Genomic DNA, 22,895 nt, shown 5'->3' with positions numbered 1-22,895 from the left:
TCTCCCCCAGACTTTGGTCAAGAAAGCTGTGTCAAAAGGCAGCTAGATGGCTGGTGTTGTGGTATGTGGGGCAGTGCAGGAGCTGGGCACATGTTCCAGCCTCCCGTGGAACAATGTACAACCCTTAGGTCCCTATCAGCTCATGGGGTTTAGATTTCCTACTGAATTATTTGCTTTTATTATGTATCTTGATATCATTAAAAAAAATAAATAGAGAAGGATTAATATCTCATAAGCATCTCTCAGGATTGCCATGTATTTCTTATGTATCCTACCCACTGGAATATCTCTGACTACTCAGCATGTATTTATTTGTCTTGTAAGTCCCCTATGGCTCTTAGCAGTTACTCACGAGGTTTCTGCCAGCTGCTTGCATCACCAGTGATGCTGAAACTAATTCAGATGATGCACATCTTAGTAAATAAGGAAAATCCCACTATTTTTGTTACCTTTTCCTGTTGTCTGCTTTATTACACAAGTGGCACAAGTTCCCTTTGTTGTGTAATGCAAGCTTTTGCAGGCGTAGTAAAACGAACTTTCCTGGCACTATTTTTAGAGGTGGTCATGGGGATTTGGATTAGAGTAGATTAAGTAAGGATTTCTGCAGAGATGATACATATACCTTTCCTTAAAGACATGTGACCTGACTGATTGAAGAGGTGTTTATGAAGTAAGTGAAGCTGAACACATCCCAAAAATTGGAGCAGAAAAATGATGGGTCATCATCTGTGTGTCCACGGACTGGACTGTGTTTTTATGTAGTGGAGCGCGGTCCATACTGGGAAATGGATCTGTAAATGCTCATAGCTCTGCAAAGCAAAGGTGGCAATTTTGTGCCTGCAGTATTGAGGCACTGGCAGGGGCAATGCCATTTGAGCTGGATTTTGGATGCAGGATTAGGCTCTGGGCTACTCTGTTCCTCTGCAGAGCGGGCAGAGAGTTTTGCACACTGACGCTCCATCCGTGCTTGGATACCCTTTTGTACTTCTCTGATCACTTTCCTTGGCAAAATTAACCTCTCCCCCCTTCCCTCTCCAGGCATGGGGAGTTTTCATCAAGCAACCATTGGACAAAATTTATTTAATTTCCCAGTTCTTTTTTTTTGTCACTTTCCCAATACAAATGTGCATGTGACTAAGCTGTTGCAGTCCTTTCTTTAAAAGGTCAGCCTAAATTATCTTCTGCAGATAATATTAGGGCTTATGTGCTTGATGGATTTCTGTAGCACATAAACACCACTTCTCGTGGGACCAATGACCTGAATAATTACCTCGTCTCCGTTGCTGTTGGAATAATCAACCTAAACCAAACACAAAACAAGCTCAAGCCATTTTGAAAGTGTCTCAGATTGCCATTTTTATACTGGAAGGTTTTGTGCATGACACAAAAATTAGTATATAGCAGATCATGGTGCTCAGTGCTACAATTTGCTCTTTTCTAATACGACATATATGTAGAATCTCTGTTAGAGTGAAGTTTCACATAGTTGCAGAGCTTTTAGTGGAGATCAGAATTATCAGAATTACCCTGAAATTATTTTGGGAGACTTGCTTTGAAATACCTGACCTGATTTTAATTTTTTTTTCTTTGTACAAGAATTATGGTTATATATATAATTCTGTTATCCCGTGAGTTTTGTATAAGACAAAATATTAAACACATGAATTATTATTTTTATGAATCAACAAGAAAATGCTCCAGCACAACTTTCTGTTCCTTTATTCTTTTTTTATTCTTTCATTTCTAATACTTTTAATATTTTTAATAACATGTTTTTAACTTAAACTCAATTTTCATTGTTGTCCTTGCATGTGATTATGGATTACAGTGAATCATTTTTATCTCATTTAATTCAGTTACATGTGGTTTTAATCACTGCTAGTAAACCAGCTTTGCAGAATTGTCATTAGTACTTACAGATGCAAGCAAAGCAAACTGGACAGTTGTTTATCACAACGCTTGTGGAGAGCAATGGGTAATATCAATTTAGCCTTTTGCCAGACTCATTTTGTCTGGGGTAATTGGCAAAAAACTATAATAAGCTGTTTTCATTCTCACCATCTTGGTGGAAAATAAGTTGCCTGAAGAGAACTTTTAAAAAGCTAAATTAATTGCATGCTGTATGTGATTTGCTTGTTATTCAGCTTGAGTTCAATATTGATCCTTGAGTATTTCTTGTGATCCCTATTATCTGTAATGATCTAGTGTACAAATAGCCTTACATCAGTAATTTTGTCATAATATCTGATTTATAAAATTGTCTTCTGAGATATCCATGACCTCACTTAATCAGACATGTTATTATGTCATTAGCCAACACAGCTGAGCCAAACAGAATTTATTTTCATAGTGGCAGCATTATTCCAGTCTTGCATGAAATCAAAGGCTCATGGAGAGTTATAATTTTAAGAGAATCAGAAGATTCACTGCTTGAGGAAGGTGTAGCAACATCTGAGTAGCTTCAGGTACTCCCATGCCTGTTATGTTAATTTGTGTACTGTGGGAAGAAAAGAAGAAAAGTAGTTATGCTTTATTTAGAATATATGGAAAACAAGAATTTTGTCTGGGACTGTTTTGTCATATATTCTAAATATTTTTAATTTTGCTGACACTTCAGAACAAAGGGGGATCTTTCAAAACCGTGCTGGTTACACAAAAAATCAGATGTATCATATACTACAGAAAAACTGTGGGAAAGCTCTGTGTAATGCCAAATATTCCCCAGAGAAAAGATAGAGCCCCCAACACCTGGAAGTATTATGGCTTCTACTTGGAAAAAAAACCCATTGCTGAGCTGACTTTCCACCTCCCCTTCTGTGGAAAAACGACAGTAAATGTTAATGTAGGTGGTGTGATGGATGGCTCACGCTTTCTTGTTTGTCACACAGGGCCTGTGTGTGGTGTTTGAAAGATTAAATAGGATTGGTGGCAAGCCTTGTTTCATATTTTAAGTCTCTTATGCACAGAGGATCTGTTTCATTGGTCTGGGAGAATGATGGGCAGCAACCCTGGCCACTGACTGGGAGAGAGCAAGTCAGAAAACAGAGTATCCTTGAAAAGCAAGGATGCTGTGCTTGCACCTTGTGACATACGTACAGTTACACTAATAATTGATGCTTATTATTATATATTAATGGGAAGAGTTTGAGTTTTATTATTATTTTTGAAAAGTGGTGTTTGAGGACATGCAGAAGGGAAGAGAGGGGAGAGGATGCTGTTGAAGGAGAAAAGTCCTTTTAGGCAGAGAATATTCTTTGAAGAATTATCAATCTTTCTTTCTCCTAAAGCCTTCACAAGTAGTGAGTACTTCTAAGAATTGATCTTACTGACAAAAATAATGGAAAGATTGGTAAGATTCAATTTAAAAAATAATTTTTTTGCCATGTACACTGACCATTTCATAATTGCACTGTGGCCTTTCATATGAGGAGCAGAATAATGGATGCCTTTGGTAAAACATTAATGTCATCTCTCTTCTCAGGATAACCAGATTGTTCAGGTTCAGTATTTTCTAACTAAAACTCTTTAATTTTAGATTTTGAAAAGACATTAAGTGCACAGCTGTATTTTCCTGCACACTGCTGTGATAAAGGCTGCTGCTTTACTGATCTCTTCAAAAGGGAATTTCCTGGAGGCGATTTTGTATCGCTTATTAATTGAGACTGTTGAAGGAGTTTTTAATATATGGAAGTATTTATAGGTACATGAATTTAAAGATTCTAGACTAAGTCACTTTGATAGTGACTGATTTCACATGCTGGCTGATCTGTTTGTGCTAGCTTTCAGCAAGCAGAATATAGACAGGGTTGGAAATGCATGAAAAAGAAAAAAAGTAGGAAAAAGAAAAGCAACCTGATAGCACAAATTATCATTGTATCATTGCATGAGGATTTGGGAAATAACCATCAAATCCAGAAGTTTATTGCAACTTTCATCATAAAGCTGCAGCCTCCTGCACCCCATTTCAGCATCTGACATGTTTGGAAGGGTTATGCAAAGGAAAGCAGCCCCTCAGCAAGAAGTCTGTCTCACCCACCTCCCACAGAACTGCAAAAAGGGGGAAGAAAACCACATCAGCTTTACAGAAGGGACTTGTTTTTATTTTCTCATGCCATAGCTTGTTTTGCTTCTCAACCAGGGACTGCTGGGCATATACTCCACTGAGTATTGGTTTCTCACACTCTTATCTGGCCCACTTCAGATTTGTAAAACTGTTCTTCAAGGATGATTTTCTGTGCTACTGCATCACGTAATCCCTCAGAAAGCTCCTGCTCTCTCTTGCCTTTCTTTATCCTTAAGCAAGCAGTCTTTGATAGCATCTTTGGAAAATAAACTTCAGAAAATGTTGACACCTAAGTAATCCTTCTGGTTTTTAAACACAGAATGGTGAGTGAATTTGATTGATTTGAAGATAATTTGTGTCTTGTATCTGCTGAAATCAGAATGCCAGTGTTAAATGTATTAGTTCCTATCTGTCCACTAAAAGTAGGACAAAATCCCTCCATACTGTAATGGAAAAACCTCTTGCAAACCACACCCCCCCCCCAAAAAAATCCCCAAAACAAACAAACAAAAAACTACTAATGTTTGTTATTATTTTTTTTACTACACTTTAACAATATTTTAAACTTATAGTTTTACAAATAGAACAAAAAACCAAACTTATTTTAAGCATCTGGTAACTATTTTTAGAACAAAAAAATGTTCCGTGAAAATATACTGTGGAAATATCCTCCATCCTCCAGATATTGGGTGAAACAGGTTGGTTGTTTTTTTTTTCACTAGAAGTAGAGATAGCTGCTTTTAGTTATTCTTACAACCTTTTTGAAACTATCTTCAAATTGCCATTTTTCCAGTGAATAATAGAATCTCTTTTGTTATTGTCAAAAGCTTTTGATCCCCAAACAATTGTAAACTTAATTTTCTGCTATCCTAAGTAATGGACATTTTACTGAATGACTATGTGGTGTTTTAAATCTGCACAGCTTTTGGAGTTGTAAAGACCTATATCCTGATCATCAGGTGAAAAATTAAATTATTAAAGAATTGAAATAATGCCCAAGCCCTTAGAAAATGGACATTGACACATTTTTCTTAAAAGCTAAAAACTATTACATTACAGTAAACTTGGATTAATCTGTTCAATCTCACCAGGAAAGTACATACGTTCAGTAAAAAAAAAGCTGAAAATAAATGACTTTTGGCAGAATCCTCTGTACAGTTTCAATAGAAGGCTTTGAAATATTACAGGTACTTCACAAGGAAATGAAGATGCCCTTTATAAAGCAGTGGCAGGTGTTGCTTCATGCTGAGGGTAAGAGTGAATTGAGAACAAAAGAAAGGAGAGTAATTATTTTATTGAGAGATATGATTGAGAAATAACCTACATAGCCTGTGAACAGCCTGAAAAGTAGCTATCATTCCTGTATCTCAATGAAGGTGTTTGCCACCTCAGCCAAGAGAACTATCCAGAACAACAGTGAGACAGGACACTGAATAAGTAACTAGTTAAGATGACAATAAATAAGAAGCCGCGGTTGTCATCTGCTGAACATCTCTGTCTCAGTAATGTCCATGGGGAAAAGAAATGAAGAGAATGTGTAGGCAAGAAAACAATGATGGAGGAGTCAGGGTGGGCCATTCTGTTTCCATAACCAGGTTCTCCTTGCAAGTCTTTCTTGCAAGTGCGTTTCAGGCAGGCAGGGCAAGCAGGCAGTTTGAGATGTGTGTCTCTGTCCCCATCTTTGGGGCAGCCAGCTGCTCACACCGAGCTCAGGCTCGCTGAGCAGCGCTGGCAGCGAGGAGGGAGCGCAGGGAGCGCTGGTTCATCTGCCCCTGCCCTCCCCTGCACCCATCCGCCCCAGGCAGATGAACGAGGGCTGCCCAAGCAATCCTGAAGACTGGAGATAATGGCTTTAATCCTAGTGGTCAAGAGAGCAGCCAGGATTAAGCACTGTGGTTCCATTTAATTAATGACAAGTGTATTTTGCAGTCTTTTAGGGAAGCTGTCAGTTTGCTGCTGTGGAGTGAAACACTATCTGGGTACCAAGCGTAGTTACAGGGTTTACCTCCTGGATTGGCTTCCTCCTGGAAATTTTACAGCCTCCAGCTGTCGTAAAACACTTTAAACAGAACCTCTAAAAGCAATTTAATTTTATTTATGATTATAAAAAAAGGAGGCATAGTTCTAATGGGAAATTTGAATTATTTAAAGAGAGCAACAGGCAGTATGAACACAACTCCTGCCTCCCACTTTCCCTTCATGGAACAAATAGCTGTTTTTCAGAGAATTAATATTCAGAGCAGGTCCAGTTCATCTTACCTGCTGGGTTCATTTTATTGTATAATAAAATCAGATTTATTCTCATTTGGGTATAGAGTATATAGCCATATAAGCATAAGCCATTTATAAACAGTTACTTTGCATGTAGTATAATGTAATACCTAGTCTCTTAGGTATTTATGAGGAGTATCAAACATTACTTGCCAAAGGGCAGAGATAAAAAGAGGTGTATGGATCTGAACATTGTGCCTGGAGGTGATCACTAGTTGTGCTGGTACCTTTTCAGTTCTTCAGTCTGGAAGAAAAAAGAAATTAAACAGCTGTCTAGTAAGCTTCTTCAGCGAATTTTTCTCAGTCTGGCAAACCTAAGTCTCTCTTTATATTTTACTTGCAGAATGGTCTTATCGTTGCCTGTTACCAAGGTTATGTGGATATTGTAATAGCCTTAGCACAATGCCCTCACCTCGACGTGAACTGGCAGGACAACGAGGGGAACACGGCTCTAATTACAGCTGCACAGGCAGGTAAGGCTCTCTGTATCACCTCCCTCATGCAGGGTCTTGGGAAGAGTGTGTGGTTAGGCTACTTCATTTTAGGATTTTTTTCAAATTCCTGAAAGAAACTATTCTGTATAAAATAATTCTGGCTAAGCCACTCCCAAATAGGTTTGTTGTGATTATCTTTGAACTAATTAATCTACAATAGTATTTATCCAGCAGATCAAGGGAGCAAAAACTATAGGTTTTTAGTAGATGCCATTAATTATTTCAACTTAAAATAAAGAAAGTCTCATCCCAAGTGTGCAGTATTAGAGTGCTTTGTTCCTTTAAGCTGATTTTCCAATTTTGCTCTGGCGAGCAACAATTGAGCATATAATGGACATATAATGTGCTGCATTAGTGCTTTCCTCCCATACTTGCTGCACCTACCTCAGAGGGTCTGAAGGAACTGATGACTGTAGGAAAACATATCATCATTAAGAAATACCTTATCTGCTAACACATCCTTCATCCACTCCATGGCTGAAAAGCAAAAAACCTCAGCAGGATTTAGGATTTGCCAATGATCCTTTTGTAACAGCTGATATCAACGTTGACCATGTTAATCCTGATGAAGGCTGGAGTTTAGCACAAGGTTTTTCTTTTATCCCACCCAGCATGGTAATATTCGTGAAGGAGTTTTACAGATCACATTGATGCAAGAGAAGCTCCCAGAGGAGTTCCTTGCTTCCAGTGTTCTCTTAGAAAACAATAATTTGATTATTTCTGTTTAAACTGAAGGGCTGTGCTTCAATCTTTAAGGGACAGTTTAGTTTCCTCTAATGAGTGTTAAGAAAGTGCTAAAGCATGTAAATCAGGAAAAATTTTTCCAAGGAAGGATGCCATCACTTTGTAGTCTAAAAGCTTTTTCAGGGGCTGCCTGGCTCTGCATCTCTGGTTTCCTTTGCGTCCTGCAAAGATGATCACTTCACAAGGCAATGCACAGCTGGTCTTCATCGTGTCTGCTGACTGGTGAAGAGCCTGGGGTGTTTGTGGGAGCTCGTGGGACATAGTCCTCACTCCAGGACACTGGCTGCCTGAAGGGAACAAATTTCCATCAGGGAATATCAATGGGCATTACAAGCCACGTCTGAAGTTTGGATCAGTTCAGTTTCCACATCAATTTAGTAATAGTGCCACTGGACATTTCTGGGTAGTACCTAACCTTGCTTTGTGGTGTACCAAAAGTGCCGAAGTTCCTGCAAGATGGATCTTGAATACTGGAACAAAGAACTATGACCACATTCATAGCAAAGTCATGAATACAGTAGCCTTACAAAGAAGGTGGAAAAGTCCCCAAAACACTGATCTACTTTTATCTATCAGCCCTAATATAAATTTGAACTAAAAAAGTTTTAACACTGCCTCCTTCTTGACCTTTATAACTCATGATAATGAGCTCAGAATTAATCCAGTGAGCTGACATTGACTTGACACTCTCTGCCAGTACTTGCTATTGATCCCAAAAGCAACTGGAAATTACTGTCATCAACAGAAACTTATACAAACCTCCAACAACTTGGATGCTTTCCCCTGCCTGTGCTAATCCTGAGCTACATGGTTTACACCAGTTATTTAATTAATTAATTATCAAAAGATACTGCTGCAGTGTTAATAGAGATTACTGTGAGGCTAACATTGCAACCAGAGGAGTTACAGTGCAATAGATGCTGCTTAATTATTGCTGGATGTCAAGTAGTAACACTGAGCAGTGTATTATAAAGACCTGAAAGCAAAGCTTATGCAAGCTTGCCTTTAGAGGAGAATTTATTTGTTGGGGGAGGGGTTAACTTTAGGCTGTGGAAGTAATCACACTTTTGCAAAATAAATTATTCTGAGATCACTGTCATTTATACCAAAACTATGGGTTTTCCTGTGGAAAGTCTAATAGCAAATCCACCTTATTTCTTGTATCTGTGACGTGGTATTTGAAGGTTTTGGAAAATGCTGCCATTTTTGTTATGATCCATTGCCAGGTGGGCCATTGTGTATGGCCAGACCCCAAACAGGAGCTGGATGGGAAAAGATGTGCGGTCCTGAGGAGTTGTTCCTTGTGTTTTAGACTCTGCATCTGCATTATGAGGTGTAGATACCAAAAGAGATGACAGAGAGGTCTCTTCACTTCTGCTGAGGAGTTTAAAATTCACAGTTGCCTATGCCATTTCATGACTGCCCAGACATGATGCTCAAATATGAGCATCAGCTTGAAATAAATAGGATTAAATTAAAGAGCAACTAGAGCCTCAGAAGATGAGTGAATTCAGTTCCTCATATTGCTTTTGATAATTTGAGATTCTCATCCTCCAACAAAAGTATCTAAGGCTGAAGTTCTCTGCATGGGCTGACCAGAGAAAGACAGGTTGGAAGGATCAGTGGAAAGCAGTTCTGTCTTAACAAGCTTATTAACATAGAAAAATAACCACAAAGTGCTCTGCTTTGTGTCACAGTTGAAAATTGGTCTGTTTGTCTGCCTTTTCAACAACAGCTTGCCTTCCAGAACTGTAAATGCATTGCAGCCTGCAGCAGGTGATGCCCAGAAATGGGCGGCAATGCTATTGAAGCAGAAGCAAAATCATTAAACATCATTACAAGGACAATGCAGGAAAAAAAAAAAGGAGATTGATACAAACATGTGGTTGAAATAACAAGTGGAAAAGGAAAAGAAGGAAAATTACTTTTTTTTTTTTCAGTTCTGCTGCTGATGGGGACATAGCTACATCAGTGTATAGTGATTGGCATGCACTGGTGTTCAGAGGGAGTTGTATTTGCTTACAAAGTATAGATGTTTTATGTTACAGCCACCAGTTTGAGAGCCTTGCTGGGAACACAAAACTGGAAGTTATCCCAGTTTCTGTTTATTAAGAAAGACAAGAGAACACAAACACCTAAAACACCCAGTGGACAAAGCCTTCTGGGTGTCTTTGGTTCCATCCATCTGTGAGGAAGCATTCGCTGCCCTCAGGCCAAACACAAGCATTTTGCAGGTACAATTGAGGAGTGAGATGTTATTTGACACAAGGTCTTCCTCACCGTGCAGCTTATCCTTCTGCCTGCATTACACAGATTATTAGGTAATATTGTCATCGTTATAGGCCTTTCCTTTGTGGCAGCAATTAAGTGAATTAAGCTATTACAGACATCTGTGCTGATCTCTAAATATGGCTCACAGGGAGAAGAAGGGAGCCCTTGGCATGCCAGTTCTGGTAGGAAGTAGGTCTGGCTTGCAAACAGCAAGAGCCTGCTTTGAATTCAGTATCACCAAACAGGCGGAGCCCAGGCTCGTTTATTTTAGAGCTGCACAGGGCTTTCATAGCAGACTTTACATCACAGGAGGCTCACCCAGTTTATAAATTAGGTACAGGCTGCTCCTTCACACAGGAGAACCAAAGCAAACTTCATGGCATTAAATCAAAAGTGTATGACAGGGTTGTTTGAACTAAAACTTGGCAGCTCTCAGTTTTGCTTTGAATTTGATATCTGTTTGAACTGGAAATCTGAAGCAAAACCTCAGAGGACAGAAGATCCTCCAGATTAAAATTGGTTTTCAGAATCCCTGAGACACAAAACTTCTGTGAATCACAAACTTCTTAATTTTCTTTCATATTTTACTGCTGTTATTTTTTTGTGTGTGTGTGTGTCTAATTTGAGGCCATTTCTAGTCCCCTGGAGAGTTTTGGTTAAGGAAGGCTTTCGGGATTAATTCTTAAGATCGCCCCAGATTTGCAAAACATCTCTTACTGTAATTATAGTTTTGGCAAAGGGAAGAACATCTTTAGTGATGTAATAACTGCTGGAAAATCTTCCATTTTATTATTTTTACTTGTTTCAGCTTGTCTCTGGTCTCTGTGGTCAAAAAGCAGGATTTCAACTGTTTCAAAACCTTTATGAAGACACATGTTGTACATCACTGAATCAGAGCATGTCCTGCAAAACAATCTGGGCACAAAGATTCTCCCAGTAGCAACTGACTCCTAGGATTTGATTTTATGCCACAGAATCAGCAAAGCTGAATTCTCTGCATTGAGTAAGCAGGACCAGGTCACTTTGTCCTGCCCTGATCACAGTTCACTTTTGCTTTGTTCAGCTTGTTGTGGTTTGCTGAAATTTTATATTTCATCCTCATCAGACTCGTCAAGGTACAGGGAGCTTTTTATTTGGTTTTCTCTGGCTCTGGAGTTGCTCATCTGATCTGCATTATCTCTACATCTGCTCAGGTTTCATGAGAGTCTCCAGTTATGCAGAAAGGTAACAGAGTAAAAAAAATAGGAGAGAGAGAGTAACACCTGCAACACAAATTAATTGGTAAAGACTTTCTTAACTTGCTTTTCAAAATGAATGGAGGACTGTGTTGGTACAAAGTGGCTGCTGGTGAAATCTACAGCAGATGTGATGCTACAGACTTTTAAAATTGTCCTGTATGAATTATAATCTGCTTCAGTAACATTTCTAGATGAATTTGAATGGCATGCATCACAGAATAGTCATCTGGTCTACAGAGCAAAATGAGAGAATATTTTTACAGCTCTTACTAATTAAATTGTGATTGTTGCAGCTGCCTGACAGACGGCATTATTTTATAGAGCATCAAAGCATCATAAAATGATTGACAAGTGAAGGGAAAACTGTTTTGAATGAGTCATAATGGCCCTAGCTATTCATCTGATCGTCCAATTAAAAAGATTTGGTGTCTTAATTGGTCTTCCAACCACTTAGCCAGAGATGTGCTCAGCTCCTCCATATAGCCTTGTGGACACCAGTTATCCTGGCATACAAGGCACATGAATGGCAACAACAGTTGCTTTTAGAAACAGGACTTAAATAATTTATTTTAATACCAAAACTGAACATCAATCCCATTTCCCAACTGCAGGAGAGTAGACAAGTAGCTTTACACTGTCAGATGGAAAAATAAAAATGTGGGATGCTGCACAAAATATTCCTTTCCCTTGTATCAGGCCTGGCATGGTTTGAAAGCATTATTGGCTGGAACAACTATGTGCAGCCATCACTTTTTAATGAAGCAGCATGATTGTAAGGCTCAAATTTACCAGGGGAGGGAAAAAGCTGAACCTTTGCAATCAGTTGCTCCTGGTGATGGAGCATAAGGTGTAGGGATTCCCTCTGCAGTGCTACTCACTGGATCAAAAATCTTGCAACTTCAGAGTTGAAGTCTATTTCTGGTCTCCAATTATTCCTTACCTTAAACTGACTTTTCAGAAAGGAGAGCAATTCAAGAGAAGGTGGGAACCCAGATTTGCCACCTCCTATCCCCAAAAAGTCTGGTCAAAAGTCAGGGCCACTGAATCCTAAGGCTGATGACTGCATCGAGTGGAAAAGGGCACAAAGAAAAGATATCTTATTTATTATCTGCATTTCCCAGTTATCAGACCTGCAGGAGTAAATTTTTGGTTAATCCTTGAGACAGCACCTGCATTGTATGACATTTTCTCTGCTTTTTTGTTTCTTTAAAGGGCACATAACCATTACAAACTATTTGTTGAACTATTTTCCTGGGCTTGATATTGAGAAGAGGAATGCATTTGGATTCACAGCCCTGATGAAATCTGCAATGCAGGGCCGAACAGAATGTGTGAAAGCCTTGATGATGGCAGGTATGCAAAGTGCTTTTCTTCTCCTTTGTCACCATCTAACAACTACCAAGAATAAAACTGGCTCTTGGAATGTTTGCTCTGAGAAAAGGGTGCAGCTTTTAAATAAGCCATAGACAAGGCAGTGAAGGCATGTGCTGCAGGAGTTTGCTTGTACAACCTCACCCAGGAGCTCACCTAGAGCTCTGAGGGTGAGATTGATTGTCTCCAGGAGAGTCTGGGGAGCAGGATCACCAAAATTTGTACAACAGGAGTTGATGAAATCCATGACAGAGGCGGGAAAGACATGCCTGTCGCTGGCTGCTGTCTCCATGTGCGACAGACACTGCAAGGGTGGGATCACAGCCAGACTTCCATTTCTGCCTTGAACTGTGCTGGGGACTGGAAAGCTTTGGGGGCTTCGGCGCCTGTCAGGAGTGTTGGATGTAGGGGCCACATCCCACCAGGGAACACTGGTGGGAAATCTGGTCACTTACTTTTTTGCTAATGCTGCCTCTGTAGCTCTGAGTTTGGTCTCCAGATTTATGAGCAACGGGGCACCACCGGTTCTGTGTCTGCTGCAAAGAGGGAGATGTGGCAAGGGAGTGAGCAGGTCTCTGTCTGTCCACCTGTCTCTCCTCACATCTGAGAACAGGAATTATGTTTCTTGCTCTTGGCTCTTGTCTGCTGTTGAATTTCTGGCCGTGTTGCATTGCAAGGTGAAGGGGTCCTGGAGAGGAGACTCAGATGGCCCCTTGAGGGGCAACAGCCTCTACAGGAGCAGTCCTAACATGCAGCATTTTTCAGCCACAATATTGTATGGGTTTTTTAATATGAAGTAATTGGTATATAAACTGTTAGATAACCATTAAATAACTAGCTTATATTAGTATATATTCTAGTTTTTCAGATGCAAATATGAAAACACAAATATTGTGGAAATAATAACAAATGGCATGTGAATATTGTTACCGTCTAGATCAAGAGTCCTACGGGTCCATCTCATAGAGAGAGATCTTGAATAAGGAGTTCATTTCAGTGATTTTGCTGTCACCAGAGTCTAACCCTTCATAATCAGAGTATTTTAAGTCAAATGATTTTATCAAGCATGGTGATATTACTATCCTTCATTCCATAATATCCAGTTTCTAGACATTGATATGACACAGAAAACATGATGTGGTAACTGGTGTGTTATTTTCTGCTAGGTTCTGTAGCCTCACCCTGGAACCAAGGCTTGGGAATTGGATCACTCATTTTAAATTTTTATGACAAAAAATTATGAAACTACTGTCAGAGCTCGAACACTACTAAAAACAGATGCACTTTCTGGGCTCACACATACTTCATGCAGATGCTAGTTCAGAATTTTCCAGTGAGTGTTATAAATCATCACTTAAAATGAAACTTCAATCCTATGATTTTCTGACTTGTCAAATTTGCCTTATGGTGAAATGACCTATTATTAGCACTAGAGATCTGAGGCAAGCTTGTTCTTTCTGTTTGGGTCACTAGAAGCTGTTTCACAGCCTTTCATCTATGTAAATAACCCAGTACTTGTTATTCTGATTCTTATACTAAAATATTATTATTAAAGTTCACTGCTGTGGTTGCTGCCCCTGGCATCAGAATAGCCGTTTCTTGTTTCTGTGATTAATAAGAAAACAGAATACTGGGGAGAACAAACCTTTAGACAGCCAGAAAATGGCTTTTTTTAGCCTCCATCTTGAGTTTGCCTACAGAAAGCTTTATCAGCCTGTTTTTGCATATCCTCTCAGAGACAGACATACCAAAGGTCGTCCACCAACCAAAGATATGGCAAGTTAATATACTTTTGATTTTCTAAACTGCAGTTTTGGTGTGTACTGCCAGTTCCTTACATTTTCAGGAAGTGCAAAGGAAGTGCAGTAAATTGCCTGCTCCCATTTTAATATCTGAGTATTTTTTTGCACTGCACAGTCTAGTGAAATGGAGGGGGGGAAGGAGGGAAATTCTCATTCAGAATGGATTGAGAAGTAGTTTGGGATTTAAGGGACACTGAGTGGGTGCTGACAAGTGCTAGTGAGCTGAAGAAGGTAAAAGAAGTTATTAAAAGATTTGGTGAAAAAATCAATTTCACAAATAAAGCAGCAAAATTTGATATTAAAATGTAAAAATGCATGGCAGCATAGAGGGGAAACACCCATAATCAGCTGTGGGTCTACTTGCACAGCTACAAAGCAGTCATGTGTGTTTAGAAAAGAGTTGCAGCCAGGAGGTTTTTAAACCTGGTATCCATTCAGTGGCTTGGGTAAGACTTCTGCTGATGGCTAGCTACTTATGGCAATGCAGGAGGTCAGCAAAGCAAAATGATTCACCTTCCTAGCTGCCTTAGCATGGATCCAGCACAGTCAGATGGGAAAGAGGTAACAGCAACGTGTGACAGATGGTCCGGGCTGGATTGCCAAAGTGACTGCTCTTTCTGAAATTTGAGTTCGTGGAGGGGGGCCAAGGTCAGTCACTACAAGATTAAGGCACTCTGAGACACTTGGCCATAACGCTGCTCTTTCAGAGGGAGCCTTTGGAACATGAGTTTGCTGAGTGTGAGCGCACAGCGGGTGCAGGGGCCGCTCTCCCCCCGGCACTTTGTCACAGGCTGCTGCGCTGCCAGCGCCGCACCGCTGCCAGCGCTCATCGGGGGACCCAGCCAGAAATGCTGGTTGCTATTCACGTGTCGAGCCCTGCTGTAGGCGCCAGTCTAAACTCAGTGCTGCTGTAGTAATGCTGTCAGAGTGGCCCTGGAGAGTGGCTCTGGAGACTGGGCTTTAAACACCGCCCATGAAATGGGCTGGCAACAGAGGCCTGAGCCTCCTCAGCCCCATCTTTAAACTCAAGATGCCAGTTCTGCATCTCAAAAGGACTTGAAGTCTTAATAAAATCGGATATTTATATCCTTAAGGAGCATGTGTGTTCAAATTAATCGTGCTGAAAATGATCTTCAGGGAAACTTCTAGGAAAAGCAAGGCAAGTGGCAAGTGCATCATTCCTGGAAGAAAACTTGTAGGCTATAGTTACACTGAAATGACAATTAGTTCAATAAGACTGCTATCACATTTACAAAGGGACATGACTACTCATGTATATTCCAGATAAGGCATTCTGCTGAATGACAAGTTTGTTCAGGAATGTATCCTGATTTGTGCAGAAAATCAATAAAACTATGGTGAATTACACCTTAGAAGAGATTTTGTGATACAAGGTACAAAGTCAGCATTGATTTCTGTTGGTAGGTTGGGATTTCAATACTCTGTAGTATTGTTTTCTGATACAGTGGTTCCAAAACACCTGGGGACCCATCTGTCAGAAAGAATGGGATTCTCCTCAGAGGAAGGTGAGCCAAGGGTGACAGCAAGGCCTCAGCCCCAGCCTCATCAACAAAGGTGCTCCTTCAAGGAACGTGGCAGGGCTGGTGTCAATAACCTGGGTCAGGCAGCACTGCAGGGATTGCCAGGCAAGTCCATGATGACAAAGGCAAGTTCATGGTGACAAGGTAGGCCTGAGGAAAACAAGAAATTACATCTGTGGGTTCAGGCCAGCAGGGCACAGGCATAGCCCAGACAAGGACCAGAGCTGAGTGCAGCCCCCAATGAGCACTTTCTCACACTGCTCTTTTTGATCTACTCTGCTCCAAATTCTCACAGCTGCACCATATCAGAACTGAAATGACTTTTTATTGAAGATAATGGTAAACAGCTGTCTAGACCTCCTGCTTGTAAACACGCTGAGAATTAAGTTTTTTATTTGAAGACAATTCCTTTAGATGCTGTTCTTCCTGTATCAATTCCTTGCCTGTTATCTGTACATCAAGGAAATAATTTGCCACAGTCACAGTGAGCTCTTTTGGGAAGGAGTTCAGACTCAGGCAAATGTTAAGAAGGGACCAGGGAAAGAGGCTAGCGTGAAATGAGAGAAATCCAAAGACAGGAAGTTTGGGTAGGGAAGTTCAAAAAGAGGTTAGTGAAGCAGGAGGTATATGTTGGTATGTCTTTTTCCCTCCCCTCACTGATTTATCTGTAATTTCTGCAGTCATGGACTTCATCAAACCATTCTGCCTCTGAGATCTTGCAATCCTTTTGTCAAATCCATAGCTCGTGACCTCTTTGATTTGATTCCTTCCTCTCTTTGGCCCCTTTCCGCCTTCCAGTCCGGGTCCCATGCTTGACTCCCTGCAGTGCCCTGGTGCTCTCTCTCTCTGAGTGTCCTTTCTGCAAATTTCACTTAAATTACACTGAAACTGTTATCAGCAATTTTGCTTAGGGTGTCTCCTTCCACATCCATTCTAGATCTATGTCTCCAGCATCTTCTCTTCAGGGATTTTCTCAGAGACTTAGGAACTAACTTAATAAAGCTGAGGTTTTTATCACTTTCCCCGTGCTCTCTTTTTGCCTTTGTCTTCCTGTAATGACAAAACATCATTTGTGGGAAAGGTTATACTGAACTCACCACAAACTGGTTTGTGGTTGCTTTTCCTTATATCAAGTCCTCCTTATTCCAGTTTGAAATGCTGTCTCCAAGATAATCCACCTTGAAAAAAAATTATTATTATTCTCCGTACCAGTATTCTGGTAACAGTCTCATTACCAGTATTCTCTGGTCCTTTCCTCAGATCTCTGGACATCTCCTTCTTGCAGAGCAATGGGATGGACTGTCACTTTTGTGACAAGATCTGTGTAGGTCAGTTTTGCGTTGGCTGTTTGAAAATGGTCCTTCATCTGTTAAAGAAGCCCTTCAATAAATCAAATGTTCTTTGTATCCCAGCTTTAAACTCTTTCAAGAAGCCCAGAAACTATCTTCAGGGACAGAGCTATGAGTAAACCATGACTAAATGTTGCAGAGCTCAGTATGTTGAAGGCAGCTGGGCAAAGTGCCCGTGCCTGTCCCAGGGAACAGATCTGCTGAACCGTCTGCAGACTGGAGCGTGCAAAGCTCCCTCTGAGATCAGTGAAAGTTCAAAGGCAGAATATAAACTAAAGGATTTTCAGTTTAAGAACCGGTCTGCCTGACACCAGAGAGTACCCCCTCATTCTCCCATTGATTTCATTCTTTCATCTTTATGCCCATGTACTGTAGAGCATCAAGGTGTGTGTGCCCAGGTGGTGTGCCCAGGATCACTTGGATGCAAAGCACAGGATATGGTGCCAATTGTCAAGTCCTTGACACGTCTCTGAGATTCTTTTTAATTGGTGCCATCAAGCCAATTTTCTGACAGGTCTTTTGTATCCTTTAGCATTCACCAGCTGTAATCTGCTGGCTATTTGCAACAGTGTCCTGCTAACTTCAGCTTCCAGAACCACATGCTGCTGTTCATTGTTCTGCAGCAATTCTTCCACAGGTGCACTTTGAATTGAGCTTCCTGGGTCCTTTACAGAGCTCTTTTCTGTCAGCAGGACTGGGCACATGCCACCCTCATTGACAAAGGCCCACAGCCCCACCTCAATATCATGGGAGGACTTCCCTGCAATTTTCTGGTTGCCAAAGAACGTGGGTACAGTGCTAAGGAAGTTGTAAAGGATACCATAGGGCAGACTAGGATGCCTGCTTCTCGTGATACTCTTGTATCCTCTTTTCAAGCACCCAAGTGCCCCCAGGGAGAAGAGTGTAACTCCACTTGAAAACAAAAGAGTGAAGAACAAGGGCAAAAGCCAATGTGTGGGGTCTTATAGGAAGATGGAGAGATCCAAAGAAATGCAAAGATGGAAAAGGCTGCAGAAATATGTGAGAAAAAAAAAGAATGGTGATGGGGACAGATGTCAGAATTGGAGAGATAAAGATCATAAACTGGGAGTGGGAGGAGGACAGGCCAGTTGAAATAATTTCCTTCCAGGACAAAACACTTCAAATGTCTAAGCCTCTGCTGTGTAGCCTGTATCCCAGCTGCCTCTTATGGCTGGTTCACTTAGCAATAACAGAATGTTTTGGCTAACAATTACTTCATTTCCTGAGGGCTGGTAATCTCAGGTAGATGAGAACAGCTGTTCTGGGTTCAGACTGAGGGTCCATCTCACCCATTATCCACTCTTTGGCATTTATGGAAACTTTCCTTATATTTGATCACCCTTGTTTCATCTTCTCAACATTTCCTAATTCTATGGGGTCATTTCAGACATAAGAGAGCATGAATTTCACATTTTTTACTTTCTTTTTTCCCCCATTTTTAATGGAGATACTTTTAAAGAAATTAATTTTATTTTATTTGCTGTTTTAACCCCTAGTGAGCAGTGAGTGGATACTTTCATGGAACTTGTGATCATTAGACTAAGACCTTTCTTCCAAGTGGAAGTGACCAGTAAAAAGTCCACTATTCTATATGGGGATGGATTTCTTTGTATTGTTTCTTTCCATGTCTGTAACTCTTTTCTTGTGAGCTCAAGTGAATGGATATTAAAATTGCAGTCAAGATTAAATGCAAGTGAAATTCATTATTTCATTATTTGTAATTTTAAGAGAATTTCATATATGCAGTCTTAATGTCTTTTACCTTGTTTTAAATAAATAAGGAGTTCATAAAGTCAGGAACCAACCAGATCTATTCTTATTGCATGTTCATTTTGACAGAAATATTATTGTGTATTTTAAGTGACATTTTCTTGTCTGGATCTGCCTGACTCACCTCTGATAACAGGAATGTGGGTGTTTTAATTAATTAATGCTAATTGTTTTTCTTTTGAGGGGCAAATGTTCATGCAACTGACCCAAGCCGTGGACTGACTTCATGGGAATGGGCTTGTTTCACAGGAAGATCAGAGTCTGCCTTCGTCATGCAGAAGCTGATGGACAGGCCATGCCCAGAGCAGTTTTCTGATCAATATAAACCAGAATGGCCAAAAATGAAGGAACTTCTTGCCAAGGCTGCAGAGCCAAAAAGCTGTTTGCAGAAGATTTCTGAGTGTGTAAGGGCAGCTGTCTCATTCCGGTCTTTCTACGGCCCGGAAGAGGACGGGGTCCTCGACCACATGGTGAAGGTGACAACAAGTTTGGGAAGCCCCTTCATTGCTCTGGGGTGCCGGACTGTGTGCCCAGGCAGCCCGCCTTGTGTGGGGAAACGCAGACTGGCAGTGCAGGAGATCCTTAGGAAGCAGAGAGCAGAGGAGATCCGATCTCAAGACAAAGATCACGTTAGCAGCTACGAGAAGCTCTTTCAGAACTCCAAAGTCACCGTGGTCCCCAAGAAGAAGGAGCGCCGAGCCAGCCTGCAGCCCATCAGCGCCGCCGTGTCCCAGGTGACCACGGTAGCCACGAGGAAAGCAAGCCTGCTGCCGCTCCACCTGCTTCGGCGGAGCAGCGTCCGGCCAGGATTTGTCATCCCCAAAGTCCGTGTCAGCAAGGCTCCTCCACCCACCTTCCAGCCAGAAAAGGCCAGGAGGAGGAGCAGCGCCAAGGAGGACCCTTATCTGCAGATTCCCAAATGGAGATACAAGGAGCTAAAAGAGGAGCGGAGGAAGGCAGAGGAACTGGAGAAGAATAGAGCAGCAGAAGCTCAAAAGCCCAGGCAGGTGTCTCCTGCCCAGAGCAGGACCTGATTGGAAGGTAGCTGCTGAGAAGGTTCTTGAGCTGCTAGTCTTGTTATCTTAGCACGGTAACAGACTGAATGCCTTTGTGCATGCCCACTGCTCATGGGGCTGGAATACTGAGTCACGGCCTTCAAGGAGCAGAAATACAGCAAGGGCTATGCCACAGCAAGGCTGATGGTGGAGCAGGAAGGTATTTTGAGCTGGAAGACTTACTAGGTTTACTGGTCTGCTGTTGTCAGGACGTTCTAAGCGGTGCAGTCCTTTGTGGATTCCTGTTCTTCCAGCTCCTGGTGAATGACTGTGAAACAGCTTGAAAAATGTGTTTGAAAGGATCGTATTTTGTGTTTGTTCATTTTGTAATGGACAAAATTAAGGAGTTGTGCTTTTGACACTAGACATTCCTCCCTCTTCTTCCTTAGGTAGACATATGGCAAAGGTTTATAGTAATACTTAAAAGTTTAAAATTTACCACAGTGTTGGTTGGCAGTGAAAATCCAGGTCTACAATTGTTTTGGATATACTGAGCACTTTATTTCTATTCCAGTAAACAGATTTTAAGTACAGGTCTATACAGTCTCTATGGATGCAGTTCTTAATGCTATTGTTTGCTCTGTTGAACCTAAAAAGGGCTTAATATGAAATATCTGTGCAGCTGAGGTATTCACGTCTTCTGCAAGTATAAATCAGGAGCAGGGAATAATTTCTTTAAAGAAATATAGAAGATGAGACAATTTTTGATTGCCACCATCACCTAAGATTTGCCTCCTCCATTAGATTTCCCTTTATCCATTATCCGTTGTCTCCTTTTTAGTCTCAGGGAATATTTTGTCATTGCTTTTAACTGTGAAATAAGGGAGATGGTGAAGCACAGTGGATATTTTTTCAGGTCGATATTTAGGTTTCTTTTCAAAAAACTCACCAGGTTTATTGTCAGCCTTTCCAGAATACAGCCAGGACAAGAATATTATGCAGCTTTCAGAGGTTCAAGCAACTTTCCCAGATGTCAAGTGCAGCTACAGGCTGTGAAAACCCAGCCAGAAGTGCAGTACCAGGCAGCTCAGCCACTGACGTGGCCAGATGTTATGGTAAGCTTTGGTACCACACATCTGGGTGCCCAAAGTACCTCACCCCTTGTCTCCACACTGGGAGAAAACCTTCCCTAGTATGGAAGTGCATCTCCAAGTGGCAGTTCCCATGGGTTGCTGCAGGTTCTTGTGCTCCACATTAAGGGTTCCTCTGGTTGTACCAGCAGTCAGCCTGAACAGCAAGCCAAGCCCTGGCAATTTCTGGAAAGGCAGGGCTGCAAACCTGCTGCTTGCTGAAGAAAGACCACGCTCATAGAAGTAGAGGTCCAATGCAGACAGCATTGAGCACATGCTCAGGGTAAGGTTTTGCTCAGGCTTTGCACACCTTTGAACTGAAATGTGCTGAAGTGTGTCCTCCTGAAGGTGTTGCTGGAGCCCAGGCAGACCCCAGCAGCTGCTGCTGTCACCGGTTTCTCCCCTCAGTTAAAGAGAGGGAAAACTTTTCCATCCTTTAGTCTCACAGCACAAAGTCTGGTCACAGTCTCACTGAATTTGTAATGAAACTGTGCATGTTATGGGAGAAATAAATTCAGTTGATTGAAAACTGGAGCCCAGATCAGCACTGCCATTTCCTGTCTGCGGGGTCTGACAGAGGTTAGGACAGATGTGGGAAACCAGGATTTTTCCATGCAGCCTGCTCTTTGTACTCCTGTGCTGGCCAGACTGCAGGGCCAGGTGGCCTCCTAGGTCAGAGCTGGAGGAATATGCACCTGCCAATACACCTGCCCAGTCCTGGGGATATGAATAGCATTTTAATCTGCAAGTGCATCAGTGCTGTGCAATTCATAGGCATCAATTTTGTAATGGCTTTGGGGTGACCAGAATACAAGCTGAACTCATTTCTTTGGAAAGCAGGAAGACAATCTTTTGGCTGGCTGTGGCAAAGGTATCAGGATAGATTTCAAATTGGTACACTGGATCAAATGGGTTAACTGTTAATTTTTGTTTACTGCCAACGCAGGATTTTGAAGATTTAGCGCTCAGATTTGGTTCTGAAAAGCAACCTGTGCTACAGCTGAGCACTTGAATCTGCACTTTCCGTACCACCTGCAAGAGACCGACAATTGACAGGTGCACTCAGGGATTAACATACAGTATGTTAGAATTAGGGGCTGGAAATTAAGCCTGTTTTCTAATCCTTTGTACTTAACTGTGTTTATGTGCATAAATGTGATATTTCCATTAAAAGAGGCACAAGATGTTAAACCTATTTGGCACTCTCATTCTTCAAAGGGGTTTGGGGATGCTGCCTTTCACTTTCCAGTGGATCTAAAAGCCCATTCTCTTTCACCAAAAGACTCATCAGCATCACCTAAAAGCTGTTTGGTTTCCCTGGAGTTATTGTGGGCTAACTTCCACTCCTTTTGAATTTTTCCCTCAGAGTTAAGGAAAACTGTTGCTTTTGTTTCCCACCAGGTTTCCACTGGTCATCTTGCTGGAGAGAGACACCGTTGCTTTGCTGGCCTGTGTCCATGTTGCTCTGCTGCAAGCAGGTGGTCTCCCAGTGTCCTTGCTGAGAGTGTGACTCCACTTGTGACATCTGTGTAAAGCTTCGCACTCCCTAGTTTTGGCAGTGCAGGCCACAGGTTTCTGTGTCCTCATTGCCTTCCTCCCCTGCTGCCTCACTGCCCTCCAGTTATCTTCCCCTCTTCATCATTGTCCTCACCCTAAAGGCTACACCCCTCACTTGCTGTTTATCTTACCTCTCTGAAGGCTGCAGTGGACAAAGCTCCCACAAAACATTTCCTGAAACCTGTGGCAAACGGGACCACAGTGGAGGAGGAGGAGCAGAAGACACACCTGGCTTGCTTTCAGCCATCTGTCCCCTTGAGCTGCTGCTGCCGAGGAGG

At 41.5% G+C, this 22,895-nt stretch overlaps 1 protein-coding gene across 1 annotated transcript in view; it reads left to right on the top strand.

Moving 5' to 3' along the window:
* The window catches only part of ANKRD33B (ankyrin repeat domain 33B), a 44,518-nt gene extending 22,267 nt beyond the window's left edge, over positions 1-22,251 (top strand). The window contains exons 2-4 of the mRNA XM_059854719.1: positions 6,678-6,807; positions 12,294-12,434; positions 19,119-22,251. Coding sequence (XP_059710702.1) covers positions 6,678-6,807; positions 12,294-12,434; positions 19,119-19,969 — 1,122 coding nt within the window. The 3' untranslated portion in view covers positions 19,970-22,251. The remainder of the gene's footprint in view (positions 1-6,677; positions 6,808-12,293; positions 12,435-19,118) is intronic.
* Positions 22,252-22,895: the final 644 nt, after the last annotated feature.

This window comes from Haemorhous mexicanus, chromosome 1 (genome assembly GCF_027477595.1).
Source record: "Haemorhous mexicanus isolate bHaeMex1 chromosome 1, bHaeMex1.pri, whole genome shotgun sequence".
In the NCBI taxonomy this organism is placed as follows: Eukaryota; Metazoa; Chordata; class Aves; order Passeriformes; family Fringillidae; genus Haemorhous; species Haemorhous mexicanus.
The sequence above is the reverse complement of the archived record's forward strand: the minus strand, read 5'-3'. Positions and strand labels throughout refer to the sequence as shown.